Genomic DNA, 18,691 nt, shown 5'->3' on the forward strand with positions numbered 1-18,691 from the left:
AGAAATGGCGAAACAACATGATTCATATCATGGCATTTCCTTCGCCCCTATTACCTAGACACTTCTGTTCGATTGAAATCATGACATAAATTGAGCAATTTCTTGGAAATCTCATCACTCTAATGGCTGGCGCAGCACGAAACTGATTAAAGGTAACATTGAACCAGAACCGTCGAGCACTTAGAGTCGAGTATGGAATTTTCAGGTTTAATTAGCCGACTGATCGCATCAAGATCGCGGCGTAAATTGAGGGTCCTGCGTGACTTGCGAACCACCACACAGTAACGGAGCCATTGCATCCCGTGGAAGTAAACAACCCGTTTCTGATCGGTCTCGGCGGCCGGGAGGCGTGCGCCTCCGGCTAGGCGCATCGCGTTACTTGCCACCCCTTCAGCTGCTCGATGAAACCGAAAACTGTTAGCCAGTCTTAGAAGGAGGTCAGCGTGACGACGTGTAGTTTTCCCAGCCCTACGGCCAGCCCACTCGCGTGGGTCAGACGGGGTAGCGCTGCGGTGGGTTTCTCTAGATCGTTCTACACCTCGAGTGGTTCCTGGAGAGGATTTTCCCCTTTCCGAGGGGGTAACCGAGAGGGTATGAGCGGCATTGCATAACGAACACGTTTTCACTCCCTCCGGTGGTGCGGTGGAAGAGCCGAATGTTCCATACCCAACCGTGTACCGTGGCCGGCCGAGCGGATGTCTGCCCGGTGCAGTTTTCGCGCACATTTGCAACCACTTTTCGCTCCGGCCGTTTCGGTTAGACCACTGGCCAAAGTTGCCCCTCCGGTTCGGGGGTCCGGTTGCCAAATCGTACCTGATATCTGAGTTTGCGAAGCGGTTCGCTGACGAAAGACAAACATTATCAATTTGCAAATGGGTTTTGGCTAGTGGCCATGCTCCGTATATTGGCACGGCGTGACATTACCCTTGGACAATGTGCCCTCCAGTAAAATGGCCCCAGGGGGAACCGATACAAACACCAATTTTCTTGTACAAATTTCGATTAACTTTTTAGCGGCACTCGGTGCACCACGGTACGGTTGCGGGAGAGCCCGTGCGTCGGTAGCGCAATTGATTGCAACCCCCGGGGCAGACCCCGAAGATGCTTTCTTCATACCGTCAATCTTTGCGTCGCAACACTCCGCACGACTGCAACTGCAATCGGCGGCCTAAAACATGTTTCCACGGCTTACGGCACTCGGGCTCGGTTGGACCGCTCGTAGGCGTGTGTGGTCAAATAACACCAACGCCGCGCCGCCGACCGCACCAGTAATTGTAGACGATCGAATTGTGGTGTGGTATTGCTGAACGAATTGGTGTAATAATTAGAACATCTTTGCGGCCACAGAAACTCCACAGTGGCCATGCTTGCTGGCTCGCTATTGGTCCGATACTGGAAAGGTAGGGAAATGGGGTTTCACATTTCCACCTTCGAACGCTTTTTTGCAAAAACCTATCGTAATTCCGGTAGGGTGGCCGGTATAAGGATTGTAGTCTGTTCGATGGCCGAATGCAAAGTAGAAACGTTCTCAAGGGTTTTCCCAATCACACAGTTACAAAAGTGTTTTAACCTTGAAAGTGATCGACTGATCACGGTATCTTCATACGCTGCGGGTTAGTCCTTTCGTAATGGTTTCTCGAAGTAACCAAAATAGCACAGAATGAACTAGAAGCAAACGCAGAACGATTCTTTAACGCACAGCTCGGTGATTGCATATCACTGTTTAGCGAGTCACATGTACAGTGGTCCAAAGTGGTACGATTCTGACCGTAAATTGGTTCCTTCTCTTCCGCCTAATGAATTATACATTCCGCACCAGATAATGAAAACTAATGTGTTGTTTTTGGTTCCCTCCGTTTTACGAGGCTTAGCGAAACGGAGTGGCATCAAAGATCTGTGCATAAATTTCCACCGACCGCGTCCTGATAGGGTTTTTGGTAACATCCTGTAAGAGCTGACGTGGAATCCCACACAGTATTTCATTCTGTTGCGTTAAGTTTGGCCCGTTCGGGTGTACATTGTATTTTCGTTTCAATTTAGGTACCTTTTCGGAAGGTTTTTTTTGGCTCCACGTCGCTAACTGCCGAATGCAAGATAATCACCATTTAATTGCTTGTCGTCGTGCTCAAATCTTCAAACACTGCTAACGCAGGCTTCATAATAATTGCCCTTCCACGGGGTGACACAACTCGCAGACAACAGAAAAAAACGAATGTATCTACGATCGTGCGATACACGCAATCATCGTGTCACAGGTCAGGGACTATGACCCAGAAAGTTGGAGCCCAGTTTTGGGATGCGTGATTTGTTTCGGATTGGATTTTTCGTGCCTTCCTTTCGATTCAATATCACACGGCACGGCGTCGAGGCACACACGTGATCTTTAATTGGACAGTTCGCTTCAAACGTCGACGGTGTGATTGTTAGGGCTTGGTACAGACTCGGTTGCATGAGCCCAGCTGAACTTACTTAAAATCCAAAACGGTCCATAATACATTCAACATACACATACGATCGGAAAAGTGGCGAGTTTATCCGATCGCCGAACTGGAACCGGACGCACGATGCCTGCGTCTCGTACTTTGTCGGGCTTCGGCGAGCGGATGATGATGAAAAGCCGCAAACTAAACGAATCGCAATCGCCTCTACGCCTTAATTTTATTTTGGATGCACTTCAAAGCACCCGAACGCAACTACATTTCCGGCGAGGTCGACGCATGTTGTAGCAATGCTGTTACGCTCGGCTTACAGCATGCATGTTGGCTAATGGCTCATGAATGTTTTTCAACTCGGTGATAAGAAAAATACGTTACCAACTGTTCTAAATGGAGAGGGAGCTTTTATTCATATAAATATAAGCAATTAGAGAAACGGATGACTACACCTATACATGCCACATCGCTTAATGACGATTTTGTTTAAATAATAACTTACAATCAGAAGAGGCCTACAGCTACAAACGCTTAAGCTTTTACGCCGCTTTACGTTATTGTGTTCGGTTGATAATTAACGAAACGCGTCTTTATTCCGATGGTCATACGTGAAAACGATCCAACTCCGTTCAAGCTGGTCTTCACCGCAGTCTTTCTACTTAATTCTCATGCCGACACATGGGTTGAAGTCAACTCATCGACGAGGCGTACTGGTGGCACATTTCGTAAAGAACACCAGGTTCTTTTACTAAGCCGAGGAAGAGAAGCGTCAGTTTCATAGCCGGACAGTAGGGGGGATGTAGCATAAATGTCTCACGCTTCAGTTCAGCAACGTCATTGTCGGCTTTTGATCCATGTTCTCGTCATCGTCGTCGTCGTCTTCGTCATCCTGTGGGAGAAGGGAGATGTTACGAGATTGATGATCCACCGCCAGGCGTCACCTTGCGTACCTCAAACCCGAAACAGTTGCTCATGTTCTTCTCGATGTCTCTTTGGTTCACGTTGATGGTGGCGATGTCGAAGCGCCCCCGAGACGACATCAACATTTCTGCATTTTCCAGATCTAAAACGAACAATACAGCCAAACGGTTAGTCGAATGGACCCGTCGGGCCGACAGCCACAGGCACAGTACCTGCGGACGAGAGCTCAAACTCGTTGTCAGAGTCCTGCCGTTCGATAACAATTTCAGTTTCGTCATCATCATTCTCTCCCGCGGGAGCCAGGACCAGGGAAATCTGCTCCCCGTCCAGCGAATCTTCGTTGTCTCGCACGTCCAGCGATTCCTTCTTTATTTTCACCTTCTGTGCGACCATTTTCGTGGTTTCCACCTTTCGCTGTTTAGTGCGTGGTCTGCCAAGTTTTGTGGTCGTGGTCGCTGCGGTGGTCTCCTCGCGTGTGCCTTTCTTACTCTTTTTATCCTTGTCCTGCAGCTGTATCACCTCCAGCACCACAAACTGTCCATCGTCTTCCTCGACGGTGTACACGTCGCTGGTGGCGTCCTGATCGGGTGTATTTTTCGGCTGCTGGTCTTTCCCTCCATCCTCGTGCGTCTCGATTTCGTAGTCCTCCTCTTCTTCTATTTCCAGCTCGTCGTCCTCGTCGTAGTATGTTCCCTCCTCCAGCGTGATCTGTACCTTCTTCTGCCGACCCTCGCGCAAAGCCACCAGCTCCGCGTGCATCGCCGATTCGGGATCGTGCATCGACATGTGCCGCATGAGGTTGCCCTTGTGCCGGAAGCGCCGCGGGCAGCTCGGACAGCCATGCGTTTTCACCAGCGGTTCCGGCTGTATGTAGTCCGGGTTGTGGTACAGATTGATGTGTCGCTTCAGGAGCTGCTTCTGGCGGAACGAGTGCGAGCACGTGTCGCACTTGAACGGTTTCTGGTCGGTGTGTAGCAGCAGATGCGACTCGAGGTGGCGCATCGAGATCGATGCGTACGGGCAGAAGTCACACTTGTAGCACTTTTCGCCATCGTGCGTCTTCGCGTGAATCTTGTACGTGTACCGATCGGCGAACATGCTGTCACAGCGTCGGCACTTGATCGGTTTGTCGGCGGTGTGCAGCTTCTGCACGTGAATGCGCAGATCGGTCTTGCGGCCGCACGTAGTCGGACACAGGTCACACTGGTACACGGGTTTGTCGCCCACTGGGTAAGGGGAAAGAAAGATATTAATTTCAAGATCAGGCCCCTCGGATGTTGCACGTACCTTGATGGATCATTTTGTGTGCCTTCAGCGAGTTCGATTGCGTGAAGCGCGCAAAGCACACGTCACAGCTGTACGGCTTTTCGCCGGTGTGTATGCGCAAGTGGCGCGTCAGTTTGAACTTATCCGGCGATGCGTACGTGCAGTGCGGACACTGGAACGGTTTCTCGCCCGTGTGTGTCCGGATGTGGCGCTTCAATTTGCTTAACTCCACACTGGAATAGTCGCATTCGTTGCACTTGTGCGGCCGCTCGAGGGTGTGGCGATAGCGGACGTGGCGCACCAGCTCCCCGGACGTGGTAAAGCACGTCGAACAGTGCTTGCAGCGGTGCGGCTTAGTTCCGGTGTGCGTGTTGACGTGGTTCTGCAGCGAGGCGAGCGTTTTAAAGCCTCGCTCACACACCGAACACTTGTGTGGCCGGTCCTCGGAGTGTGACTTGAGGTGGCGCGAAAGCAGAAACAGCTTGTTGCTGGTATAGTTACAGTAGTTGCACATGTACGTTGAACCGGTCGCCGATTGACCGCCTTTTTTGCGTCTCTGCTTGTTTGCTTTTGTATCGTCCGTCGGTAGCTCTTGGTCCTCAAAGGTGTAGATCTCATCATCGTCGCCCTCCATGTTGGCGTCCTGCGTATCAGCCACGATCGTAGACTTGTGTTCACCGTCGTCCATGATTAGCACGTAGCTAACGTCCTGCTCCGCTTTGATGCCCTCACCATTATCCTCATCAAACGGTTCGGCGGTCAGGTTCGTCAGGACCGGTTCCGCGTCTTCGCTGGCCTGATAGTAGTAATTGCCCTTCTGGTCCACGAAGTAGCAACCACCGTCTTCTTCGTCTTGCTCCGAAGGCATCATCAAGTCGACATCGTCCGGCTTCTCCTGTTTCGCTACCTTCAACGGTGCACTTGGCGTTTGCAGCGTAACCGCGGCCGTACTCGTTTGCGAGCGACCCTTTCTGGTGGCTGGCGTTTCAGGCGTCCCCCCAGCCGAGCTTACCGAACGGGTACCGAAGTACCTTTTAATGCCCACACCCGGTTCCTGTTTGGTGCGTCTGGAATTCATTGTTACCTCCGTACACTAAGCTTCCTGCGGTGGAAAGATTAGATTGAAATCGTTGAAAAAAAAACACACAGTTGATATCAGACTTCCGGGTACCTATTAGTTAACCATGAATGTTTTATTAAAGTAGAACTACGAAAAAACTGGATCTTGCTACAAGAAAGTGTTTTTTTGCACGAAACTTTTAACAAAACCCTTACATATGAGACAAAACAATCATTGACAGCTGTTCGGGCGGCCACTCACACTCGCAGGAACTCACGCACGGATCAACAACACAGAGTTTCGATTTATATCTGCAGCACACTGCATTCTATAGCTATCGGTTCGCCATTTTGGAAGACCATGCTTTAGAACGCCTCACAAAAAACCAAAAACCTCGAAATTCTTACTTTAAAGTAACGATACAGAACGTAGAGCTCCACCCGAGCACCCGATTGTATTCGTTTGTTTACATCTTTCAATTCATGTACATCACAGCTAGATGGAGCTTAAGTACGAAGCAAAAATTGCCTACTTCAATCACTGCTGGCGTGCTGGCGCTGTTTCGCAGTACACTGCCCCTGCCTGCCCGTGCGGCTGAGCAGGAAGGCACTACTTTTTTGTTCAATATGGCTGCCGACTAGCGCAGCTAGCGGGATAAACATCAAACCATTGACCAGCATTCAACTCTACGAAACTACTTCAGACCACCAAACGGAAGACCGACACTTAAGAACCATCTTTTCCGCTTACCTTCTGCTTAGATAACACCCGTTCTTGCCACTTTTTCAATCGATAACGCAGCGACGTTCCGATAGCTTCACTGTACTTCGGCAGAATGATGCATGAGGGCGCGCAGGGCGTCAAAAAAAGCACCCCTGTGAGCACCCTCTGGTGACAAGGGGTACGGCCCATTTTCTGGCCGTTTCCGAAGGGTGAGTGATGAAACAAACCGTTGGCATTGGAAACGTTCGGCGCAGCTGCCGCCGATGTCAGCAAAAACAACTCATCACCTCCAGGGAAATTTGGTTTTCTTGTAAATGTTTATTTCCTTCAAAAACACAAACATGATATTTCGTAGTGGAAAAGGGATACACGGAACCAAATGCATTTAACCTAACGATCACCTAATAAAGAATAGCGTACAAACAGAACAAACGTAACAAGGGCTTAGCATAGGGCTCGGAAACTTGGCATAACGGGGGAAAACAGGAATGAAACGAGCTGGCACCAGCACCGCATACCGACGGTTAAAGCGATCGAACGGCCTTCGAGAGTAGCGTAACACACACGGCGGTGGCGCTCTAGTGGTGCTCCATACTATCGCAATCTGTAGCGGTTGCATTGGCTTTGATTTCCACCTTCAGTATGTACACAATGGCCACCGAGAGCAGCATGAACAGGATGCACGTGATCCACTGCAGTTTCTGGTTTAACCTCACCTGGCCCTCGAGCCGGTGCGTCGTCTCGCTCAGGTGCGAAATCGTTTGCTGCAGATGCACCAATTGGTCACCTCGGACACCACCCGAGCCATACCCCGCCGGCGTCGGACCACCGTACTGCTCGGTGCCGTGGCCGGTACCGGTGCTGGCAAACAGGGCATCCAGACCGCTTTCGTCATAGTTAACCGGTAGCGCACATTTCAGTCGGTGCTGCTCCACGGAGGCACTCTTGGCAGAAGTGATCTACAAGGGACACAAACGGTCATTAGAACTCCATGAGGATCATCGGTCTCACTCCCGCTTCTCACTACCTTCCATAGCTCAGCCAGTTCCGTTGGGTTGTTACACAGCTCGTTCGAAATCCCCATACACATCACCAGGAACTTCTCGCGATTGATCGCGCTCACTTGGTGGCCATGCTGCAGTGCCACGTTTATTGTGACGCTCGCAGACGGCAGCAACACTCCCGTGCTTGGCCGCACGCGAAACTTCTCCGGTGCCGTTGTTTTAACCTAGGACGAAAAAGAAAACCGCCCCACATAGCAACAGGGTCCTGAAATTCGTTCGCCTGCATCGCTCGCGTCGCTGTCGGTTTACCTTGTACGAAACAGCCCTACTGTCTACGTTGGTAATTTCCACCGATCCGACTAGTTCGTTGCCCGATTTGGCAAATATGATGTTGTTCTGTGGCTTTATCCGCAGCATTTCGCCTACAATCGAAAGAAAACCCGTAGGATGGAGCATATCAGTTGTAAAATGATAAAATGAAGGAAGCATATTACTTTGTAGATAAAGAGACCCCCAAGACCCCGACGGACTAATGCTGAACGGACCCGTCCCGGCAGGTGGTCGCTGATTGTATCAAAAGATAAAAGGCTCGCAGCTTGTGTTCCTTTGTTGCATGTAACCTCAGAGCATCCGATCGGAGGATTTGATGATGTGGTACATTATTCGCCCAAATTTTGACCCATTTTGCACTCACTGTCAGAGAGCAGCGCGAAAACTGAACGCATTGTTAGCGCCCTGCAGATGAATTTTAAATCAAAGCAATCGATTTTTGCCTTCACTATCCCCATCCCTGTCTGACAGTAACCCGTTGTAGGTCATAAACTATGCGTGCCCGCGCGTGATTACGCCCTCGCGAACGTGTTGGAAGAAATTACCTTCGTTATGCTCTGGGAAACTGTTGGTGGCTTTTTCGTTCATTGGCGATTCCGGTGGGCTGAGGTTCGCGAAATGCACCTAAAGAAGGGCGAAAGGAAATAAAGTCGGCCATCAGTACAGTGTGGTTCGTCTCGAAGTAGCAGTTTGACGAAGAATGTGTTGCACATCAGCTGTCGTACTCGAAGCACTATTTTACCGGAGCCCCTTCTACTCCTAAAGCGGTGGGCAGATTTTGCACCTCACACACGGCTCCCCACTTCTGCCCGTCAATGCTGGCGAACCGGCGGTAGATGCTTGAGGTTCGACTTTCGTTGGCTCACTAACTTCCAAGGCCTGGTTTGTCTTCCTCTTTTCGTCGGAACACTGATGATGATGAGTTTGGCGAAGCCGAGCGTAGAATATATGACTATGACTGCGTTAAAAATAGCTCCAAAAAAGCTACCACGATTTTGACCGGGTGATCACAGTAGGTCCGCTAGACGCGCGCCGGGAACGCCGAAAGGGAGTATGTGTGTGTATGCTGCGTGCGGTGTTATTTCATAAAACAAACTCGCGCGGGTCACAAGGGAGCTGAATGGATATCGACGTAAATAAGCCAAACAACAGTGTAGCAACAAACATACACCACACACGCAAAGGCGACGCGGTCGGGAATTAAAATGCTGCGTTTTAGCACTGAGCACTAGCAATACTGTTGGGAACGGTTTACTTGAGCAACAATCGAAACAGTCTGTCAAAAAACAAAGTTCAATTTAACCACTAGAGAGCAACTTTGGTAGGGAGCCGGCCTTCAATAGCAATTATCGATTACTCGGGCAAAGTACTACACAGTACAGTAGAATACTCGTGTCGCAACCGCACGATATAATAAAATACGAATGAAGCGTACGTGTATAATTGCTTCCTTCACACAGGTTAGTTACATTCGCCAGATTTGGGCTTCGTTCAATTCGTAATGCACACTTTTTGCCGGGTATCTGATTCCCAAAATTTATGTTCCTCAATTTCACTACCAGCGTTCCAACTCATGCCCAGCCAGCTGCTTATCGTCGACAGATGACAGCTGAAACCGTCAAGCGGTTCCGAACCGATTTCAAACCGGTTGCCAAGCTACTTGACAACAAACGGCTAAATGCTAGCGAATTCGCACTACAAAGCAAAATGTTTCCGTGAAACAATATTTTAACCTACAGCGATTTTAATCACGTACTCAATGGATAAATACTGGAGGTGCACTCTTATATACGTTGGAATAACTTCAAACTAATGTTAACGCTCTATTCAACCTGGCGACATAAACGTTCGGCTCAATGGAAGAAAAGCTCACGAAAAGCTCTCCACTTTTGAAGATGAGCAAAAAGTCAAATGTTTTCGGTTAAGAAAGCTACCTTATTTTGTTTCTAAAACTGTGAATTTTCACAAAATATTTTACTTGTAAATTCCAAATCGATTATGTGGGTTATTTAAAGAAAAACCTTCATTCGTTTAAGTCCGAACGCAGCCTGCTTTGAACTTTCGGGGCAAGATCTCTTATGAAACTCGCTTTAGTTTGGTAATGGCCATCACGCCGGCGTTTAGGGATCTTGCGGCAACCTCATTAGTGCGTTGTCGAGTCAATGAACACTTGTTTTCGGTGAGATCGATTGTGCTGTACCAAGGGCCCTGTTGGTAATAATAGTCAAACACCGCGACCGTTCCGTATCTTGAAGTCCTTTATTATCGATCACGAAAGAAGCGATCCGAAAGAAGCGATCCTCAAAATTAGTCCGTCTGGTCCGGCGTTTCGCTTATCACTCCTGGTTCTTTCGTAATGCCAAGAGTGTCCCAGAGAGTGTCGACCGATGATCTCTCTCGCTCGTGAGTCGATCGGTGATCATCTCTCTTGGCTCGTATGCGGGTCTTCAGCTTGTTTGCAGCCTGGCATGCAAGCTAGCTGGCTGGCTGGCGGCTAGCTGGCTCTACCGATATCGGCGGCTGTCACTTTGTTGTTGTGATGTGTTGTGGCGGCTAGCTGGCTCTACCAATAGCCGCGGCTATTGGTAACACTCCCCCCCAGTACGACGACGCGGTTGTCTGGTGAGGTCTTCGTACGATAGCCTGCTAGCCCGCGCCTGACGTTACGTTTTCATGCGGCCTCGCGGCCTATGCCCTCGCCGGGCATCCCTAATTCTATGCCCTCGCCGGGCGTGCCTATGCCCTCGCCGGGCATCCCTACTTCTATGCCCTCGCCGGGCGTGCCTATGCCCTCGCCGGGCATCCCTAATTCTATGCCCTTGCCGGACGTGCCTATGCCCTCGCCGGGCATCCCTAATTCTATGCCCTTGCCGGGCCGGGTATTGTTTCGGGGTAGCTTGGGATCGGCTATTACTACCACGTCACCGATGGCAGCCGCTAACGGCGTCGCTAGATTGTCCGGGTTCATTTTAAGCTTATGGACAGTAAACTCACAGCCACGCGCACGAAGTCGAGAACGAAGCGCGAAGTGGTCGCCGTAGACATGCTCGACGACTCGCCGCTCATGATCGAACCGACGGTGGTCGCAAAGATAGACACAAGGAACGCCGCCACGATCGCTTGCACCTGTACCAACGCTATGTGGCCAAGGACCATTCCGCCGCTCGGGTGGCTGGGATCACCACCACCTCCGACCGCATCTCTTCCTGCCGCGTCACCATCGCCATCGCCACCAGCATTGTCCAGCTGCGCCCGCTTCGCCACTAGGATGCATCCGACGACCACCCATTTGGCCGTCACCGCGGGCTCCTCCGAGCGCGCCGGTTCTCGCCCGGCGGTGGCTGCTCCTTGGCCGCAGTGTACACCGCCTAGCAGTTGTTCAGGGTCAGGCGGTCGGCCGACGTGTTGTCCGGCGCGTCCTTCCCGAGATTCATTAGCGCCAACAGTTCGCCGGAGTGCGAGTACTTGGCCGTGCTCCTCGCCATCCCGCTCGGGGTCAGCAGGAGGTTCGTCGCGATCGACAGCCGCGTCGTGAGGTTGTAGCGCGCGATCTGGTTCACGTACTACAGCCTGTGGAGGTGGTTTCGGTAGTTGCTGTGCGTCGGCACGAACGTGGACGCCTTCGAGAGCGGATAAGGCGCCATCGGCACCTTCTCGCGCTCCGTGTTGGCCGTGTGGCGCCTCTTCGGCACCGATCTCCTCGTCGCTGCTACTGCTGCTACCGGCGGCACTGCAACTTCTGCTTCCGTTGCTGTCTCCATCGTCCTCTTCGCTGCTATGGCTGCTGCACTCAGTCGAGTTGCGATTACGTTTCTTTTCGTAGTGCTCTGCCCATGGGGCAGCTGCACCGGGTACCACCAGTCCAGTGGCTGCTGCGCCTTGACTGTTGTTGCCGTGGCGGTCAGCATCGTCGGGAGATTTACCTCGATCCCGACTCACGCGCGAATCCTGCACCAGCAGATTGCGCGCACTAGACGCTTGATCGCCGCTCGGTAGCAGCGCGTTGTTCACGAACACGTGGCCTCCGACAACCATGGGTCTGGCCGTCACCGAAAGCTCCTTACCGTTGTTGCCGTGGCGGTCAGCATCGTCGGGAGATTTACCTCGATCCCGACTCACGCGCGAATCCTGCACCAGCAGATTGCGCGCACTAGACGCTTGATCGCCGCTCGGTAGCAGCGCGTTGTTCACGAACACGTGGCCTCCGACAACCATGGGTCTGGCCGTCACCGAAAGCTCCTTACTGCGCGTCGGGTTGTCATCGGTCAGCAGCACACTTTCGGCGGCATGCCCATTCCCGTAAGGCACATCACCGATACGATCGACGATCAAACGATCCACTTCGATGGTGTCAACCGGTGGTGGTTCCTGCTCGGCAGCACCGTTCTCCGCATGCCGTTGCTTGTGGGCCGCGTTGTTCAGCACCTTCACGTCGAGCTGTTTCATCTGGTCGGCTTGCGACGTCCTGTGCTCCGCGTCATCCACTTCCATGGCAACTGCTGCTACTGGTGCTGCTGCGACTGATTTTCCCATATCGACTGCAGCCGCGGCACGATCGGCTGATTGCTCCTCTGACAAGTCTGGCTTCCTTGCCTCCTTTCCCCGTAACCTGCCGTTGAGTCTCGTGCGGCTCGTATTTAGGCTGCTATTCTTCGCCGACACACCGAGCGTCGTTGGTTTGTCGTCTCCATTAAACACTGTGATGCCGCCACTCTTGCGGCCGAATGGCTTCGTTGGCGGCAGGACACTAACACATCCATTCACCTCGCATCGCTTGGTGGTCGTTGCACTCTCGTCCCTTAGCGCGACAGTGTTCTTCTCTTCCAACGCAGGTAGCGGTCCTTCTATCACACGCACGAAACTGTCCCGAACCGTACCACTACGATCAATTCCGATCGGTTTTGAAGGTCTCGTTGGTGCTCGCATTCCGTACACTGCTCCGGGTACCGTTGCTGCACACTCGACGAGGCCTGTTTGGCTGTGCGTGGAGGGCTTACTTGTGGTCGTGAAGCGATTCCTGTTGGCCATTTTGGACGGAGGTAAAATTGCCACCGTTCGGCTGGCGACCGCCGTTGGGCGAATGTCGTCCACTTGCACGGCGTAGGGGTCACTGGCACGGCGTTGCGTAACGGTCGCAGACTGCCGACGGCTTGGACCTGCGATCGGCTTCACATTGCCCGTTTGGCGTCCTTTCCGCTCATCCATTGCTGCGATTATATCGTACTTAGGTTCGAGGTAGTATTTGAGGAGCTGCCTCTCTTCTTCCCATTTATCGTACGCACTCAGCTGGCTCACTCGTGGTGCTTCCCTTCGCACGCTGTAGTCGGTTCGGTACCGTCCGCCACATTTGTCCTGATAACTTTTTGCGTCGGTGTATCTGTCGCTACGCTGCTCCGCTCGATCGTGCCTACGGTGCGATCGGCTTGCTTCGGCCACCCACTCACTCGTCCTAATTACGCGCATCTTTTCTTCGAAGACGCGCTTCTTCATTTCTGATAACTCTTTTCTCATCTCGTCCTCCATCTCCATCATCATCGTCATCGTGCGCGTCAACGTTTCGGCGCGCGCCGCTCTCGCGGCCGCTGACCCTGTCGTAGGGGCCATTGCTTCCCGGTAGCCGGGGACGCATCGCGTCGCCATCGCTCCCGTGCTGGTTTGCGTTGGCGTCATCCTGCCACTGGATGCTGCACCGCGTTGAGCTCGCTCACTCACTTTCACGCACGACGAACGCACTATGGTTTTCCCTTACCGGGATTTTGTTGGTTTCCCCTTGCCGGGGTTTGATTTGTTTCACCTTTGAGTGTTACTAACACTCTCGGAAACAATTTTGCAGTGTTATTGCAATGTCAATATCACAATAATTTTGCAGTGTTGTGAACACTCTCGGATATAATTTTGAGTGTTGGTAATAATAGTCAAACACCGCGACCGTTCCGTATCTTGAAGTCCTTTATTATCGATCACGAAAGAAGCGATCCGAAAGAAGCGATCCGAAAGAAGCGACTCAAAATTAGTCCGTCTGGTCCGGCGTTTCGCTTATCACTCCTGGTTCTTTCGTAATGCCAAGAGTGTCCCAGAGAGTGTCGACCGATGATCTCTCTCGCTCGTGAGTCGATCGGTGATCATCTCTCTTGGCTCGTATGCGGGTCTTCAGCTTGTTTGCAGCCTGGCATGCAAGCTAGCTGGCTGGCTGGCGGCTAGCTGGCTCTACCGATATCGGCGGCTGTCACTTTGTTGTTGTGATGTGTTGTGGCGGCTAGCTGGCTCTACCAATAGCCGCGGCTATTGGTAACAGGCCCCAAAAAAGATCATGATGGGACATGGCTGTGGGTTTTTTTAGCCGTGCAATAGCTGTTTGCCGTCACAGCGACATCGGTTAGACTTGGTCTTAGACAAACTTTCTTCACGGTTCGCAAAGTAACGCACGGTGCAATAAAATGGATTCACCGAGCAACAATTGGACACTCGACTGTTTGCATCATCACGCAAAACCGGTTTCAGCTGTTGGTCACAAAATTTCCCGGCAGACGGTCTGTTCTCCGTTTTCTACGCTGTCGGCCCAACCTCTGGGCACTGTGCCAATGCGGAGCCGGCATTATTAAGTGAAACACGTACTTAGTTTACGGGTCATGCTTTGGTGATCTGCGGAAATCTTACAGTACGCGAAAGGCGACCCATGCTGGCCCGGTAGGTGGCACACACACTAATGGTGCGCCTTGCGTAACTGGTGAGCCGGTCAGGTGGTGGAAAATAATTGCCGGCTTCGGTACGCAAAGTGCGGCATCCTGATCGCGATCATTGCTAATAAAATGTCAATCAAATTGCTCTGCATGATGGTGCAAACAAACAGCAAATTACTAGGATGTTGGAACAAAATAGGGAGGTCAAAAGGGAGTGTATAATATGTGCTGTTATGATTCTACTTTTAGTGAAGATTTTCTGACGATTTATCTAAAACCAAAATCAATCATCATTCGGTTTCAACGGTAATCCCTCCTATTCCCATCGCATGGATCTCCACCGTGCATCTCCATCGTCTACCAGTCCGACTAGGAAACGGCCAGTAATCTGCAGAACATTCAATACTGCCAAACGAAAGAAATATCAATCAAAATTGAATGAGTATACAAAAAATGGTGAAATATTTTCTCTAAAATACCATTTCACCTTACCCTGAACCACCTCTAAAACATGCATGGAACATATTACTAAGGTGTTACAAAAAAACCACATTATCCACAGAAAGGGCATAATGTTTTACCACTCTATCCACGAAAATAGTATTCCGATCCGCTGTAAATGAACCTCCGGTTTAAACCATATTTGGGGACATTATTTAACCCTCGATGAGTTAGTTTTAATAATCCACAACCTATCGCCGCACAATCCACCACGTGCTATCTGTATCTTTCGTGTACAAAATACCTTGTTATACTAGAGGTAATATAATTCCTAGTTTAACACGTTTCAGTAAGTTAATGACAAAGTGTAACAGGACAAAATTAAAACAGTACATACCTTTTTCGACAGGAACCCGTTTGTCATTCCATTATTATTATTGTGGTTCAACTGGAGCTCCATCGATCCGATCGCTTTCCGACTTTCCGGTACGAACGTAAACACGTACTCATCCTTGCCACCCCAGCACTTTTGCATGTTGTCCTCGTCAATGTACTCGCGAATGTTTTTGCTGTTAATGTTTCGCAGCCTATCGACGGCTTTGGCAGGTAGAAGTTTTTTTATAATTTGAAATGTGGCTGCAAGTGAATTGGGGATTAGGATGTGCTTAGAACAATGTCAAACAATTAACAAAAACAAAACCTGTTTACCGTTTAATATCCATGGCAAGTCGTATATGAGGATGTAGTTGAGCGAACATGGATAATAGTTTTTCAAAGTGTTTATGATGTACTTCGTGTAATCCATATCTACGTTGCTTAAGCCTGCGTCGGTGAGATCGAACACGATCGTCACGAGATCATCGTTTGCTTCGCGAATTATCCGCTCGATCCAGTACAGGAAGCACTTCTTCAAATCGTCCAAATTTCGTGACCCGCGAACGTAGAGTTTCGATTTGAAGATAAACACCGTCTTTCCGTCCAAATCGCGACCACGCGGAAACATCAGTCCATCGTTAACGTACTCCATGCGGATGTTGTCCTCTCGTATCTCTGCAAATAGTCAAAATTGGCACGCTATTAGTCAAGAAAAACGCAACGAACGCCGTTAGCGTGGCTCCTTTCCACTCACCATTGATGCCAGATGCTTTCCTCCACTCCAACGTTTCCCAGAGCTGCTTCAAGGAGTCTTTCATGATGATATCGTTGTTCTCGAGAAATTTTATCAACCATCCGTCACCTTCGAACACCCATTTCATGTCATGTTCGTGGAATCCACCAGCTGGAAGAAATGGAAGGAAAAGACGGCGCGATATGGTTAAGAATATTCAAATTGATTGCAACAAACGCCTTTTTGGCAAATCTAGTCCCTAGTGGGAGATAAACTGTCGGCAAAAAGAAGACCACGCGTTGAACTCGATTGAAGGTGTTTTCTCAGGTTGTTTCATCAGAATTCGAATTAATGGCATCAATGGAACGCAAATGAAAGATTGTTCCAGTTAACTTGCTAAAATTTACTGCAAAACATTATGAAAGTCCGTTGGTGTAAAGGTCAATCAAACAACAAACTTTTTACATCACGACGCTGGGAGCGAAAGCAAAATAGCGAAGAAATGTGGACATTGTTTCCCCCATTGTCCAAGCATCGGTCATCGGCGGACAGCAAACACTTCACGGCACACGTAAAAACCACCATGGAACCATGGATGAATGTTGAAGCAACAAGGCTTACGGCTTACGAATATTTATCCTACTCATCGGCTCCGCAAAACCCTCGTCTATTTGCCTCGACATCTTCAGTCCTGTCGGTGGCGTCAGCACGGTCCGGTTCCTCGAGTGGCAAAGCTTCGACGATACACGGTCCAGCGGCTGTTTTTCGGCAAGAAAAACTCCTCCCATGGGCACCGATGGTCAGTCGGTGTCCACCAAGAAGTGAGAGGGTGGCAAGAGGGAGGATTTCAAACGAAATTCCTGTGCCGTGCGGTGCACCTTGATGCTGAACCGTTCGGCGGATTTAGCAACGATGATGAGGTAAATGTGTTCGAATGGTCCATCGCCACCCGTGTCCTCTTTAACATCTCACGTGTCGCTGTTACGTGGTGTATCAATGTGCCAATAGACTAAAGCACCAAAAACGTTCGCTAAAAAATCCATCCATACAAAATGAAGTGTTGCGATGTGTTTAGCAGTGGCTCGAAACCGTTTCACAACAAAATGCAGGCCGAGCAAAAAAAGGACACCCTTTCTGGGTTCTTATTGCATCTTTTATGTGTCTTTTTAGTAGATCGGATTTCAATTAGAAACGCATTCGAACTGAACGCCACGCTCTCGCTGTTGTGAGTCACTCCGACGATAGATCGTTACGACTTTATCATAACGAAAGCGAGGAGAGCAATTGAAATAGAACAAATCAATTCCAAGAGTTTCGTATGTCTGGAATTCGCTTCGGAGACAAAATACTTTTTCGTTGCGTTTTCCAACTTCTAACACTAACGAACGCGGAGAAAACTAGGACCAGGAAGGAATCCTCGGACTTATCGGCTTCCATGGCTACGGCAAGACACTAAAGCTTATCAATTGTAATCAAACGTGTTCGAGTGCCGTTCAATCAGCTGATGTTGGGTGAGTCAGTGAAAACGCAAAAAATAATTCAGCAAAATGCTAGAGCATTTGACCTAACCTGGGGACAATAACCAACCTGTGACAGCGCAAACGTCCGCTGATAAGCTGAAGGCAAGAACGTACCTGGGATCTTGGCAGCGTCTTTCACTAACTTTTCTTTGAAAAGTTGCCGCAGCTCGTTCACCTGCTCGGGCGAAGGATTAAGGAACTCGGCCAGCGTCATTGTTGCTGCTTACGTAGAGTATAGTATCCTGGTGGCACGCGGATGACACACCCGTTTACCGGCACGCCCGTTACACGGTGCACGTCTCACAGTAAATCCGCTCGCCGGAATACTTAAACAGCCGTTCCGTTTGGTGCGACTTTGACGGCACAGTGTACACTAAAAACTACGACCCAACAGCCGATGCTGCTCCTGGGCTAAGGCCTGCTCCGTTGGGACGGGACGATCGTTTCACTCACTCTGATCACAGCCCGCACGCCAAGGACGCGGATTAGGGTTATCGTATCTAACTATCGCGGTGGACCTGTCCGTACTTTCGGATAAGTTTTCGGATTTTGAAATCCCACCGTGGCTGCTTTCTAGAATCCGTCCATCACCACCACGATGCTTTCTCGGACCACTCGGATTTCGGAACACCATTCGGTTTGGCGGCGCCGAAACACAAACCGCGCTCGTGTCGTTGTCCCGTGCGCGGTTCAAAGCAAATGATTAACCCACAAATTAGCACCTTCAGCACCGCGGCCCGACCACCGCGTGTCGTCACCGGTGGGGTTCCGCAACAGATTCCACAACTGGCAGGGGGCTGCTGCCGCCGCGCCGTCAAATGTGATGACTGGAAGCTGGAACGATCGTACAGAGGAGGCTATTTTATGGTTGGATTGTTTGGCCCAGTTCCACCGCGGCTGGCCGGCTGGCTGGGCTCGAAGGCGATTGAAGGTCGATCAACTACGATCCACGATGTCGTAATCGCCGAAATGTGGCGCTCTCGGGCAACGCTCAAAATCGCACTCGGAACCAACCGGTTGGCTTGGCGCGCGTGTGTGTGCGTGCGTGCGTGTTGATTTGTCCGCTGTCCGCTGGTTGCACTTGGAACGCCCTGTTCGAGTATTTATTTTTGGTTTGGTGAATCTTGGCCAGGAACTGGTTTTTTCTTACAACACCGGACCCGGGGCCGGGTGTGGGGAGCTCCAAACACTACGGTAATTTCGAAG

The 18,691-nt window shown here is 50.5% G+C and overlaps 2 protein-coding genes across 2 annotated transcripts; both read right to left on the reverse strand.

Moving 5' to 3' along the window:
• Nucleotides 1-2,842: 2,842 nt before the first annotated feature.
• Nucleotides 2,843-6,505, reverse strand: LOC128277568 (transcriptional repressor CTCFL-like). The gene is made up of 5 exons (XM_053016045.1): nucleotides 6,430-6,505; nucleotides 4,641-5,721; nucleotides 3,566-4,579; nucleotides 3,383-3,495; nucleotides 2,843-3,321 (listed from the first exon to the last, which is right to left on the reverse strand). The coding sequence occupies exons 2-5, from the start codon at nucleotides 5,695-5,697 to the stop codon at nucleotides 3,253-3,255; spliced, it is 2,253 nt and encodes a 750-aa protein (XP_052872005.1). The 5' UTR covers nucleotides 5,698-5,721; nucleotides 6,430-6,505; the 3' UTR covers nucleotides 2,843-3,252.
• Nucleotides 6,506-6,710: 205 nt separating this feature from the next.
• On the reverse strand, nucleotides 6,711-18,064 carry LOC128277203 (motile sperm domain-containing protein 2-like). Its single transcript, XM_053015648.1, has 8 exons — nucleotides 17,600-18,064; nucleotides 15,987-16,136; nucleotides 15,566-15,907; nucleotides 15,255-15,493; nucleotides 8,282-8,360; nucleotides 7,716-7,828; nucleotides 7,430-7,630; nucleotides 6,711-7,361 (listed from the first exon to the last, which is right to left on the reverse strand). Exons 1-8 carry the CDS (start codon nucleotides 17,697-17,699, stop codon nucleotides 6,981-6,983), a joined length of 1,605 nt encoding a protein of 534 aa, XP_052871608.1. The 5' UTR covers nucleotides 17,700-18,064; the 3' UTR covers nucleotides 6,711-6,980.
• Nucleotides 18,065-18,691: the final 627 nt, after the last annotated feature.

This window comes from Anopheles cruzii, chromosome 2, assembly GCF_943734635.1.
Source record: "Anopheles cruzii chromosome 2, idAnoCruzAS_RS32_06, whole genome shotgun sequence".
Taxonomy (NCBI): Eukaryota; Metazoa; Arthropoda; class Insecta; order Diptera; family Culicidae; genus Anopheles; species Anopheles cruzii.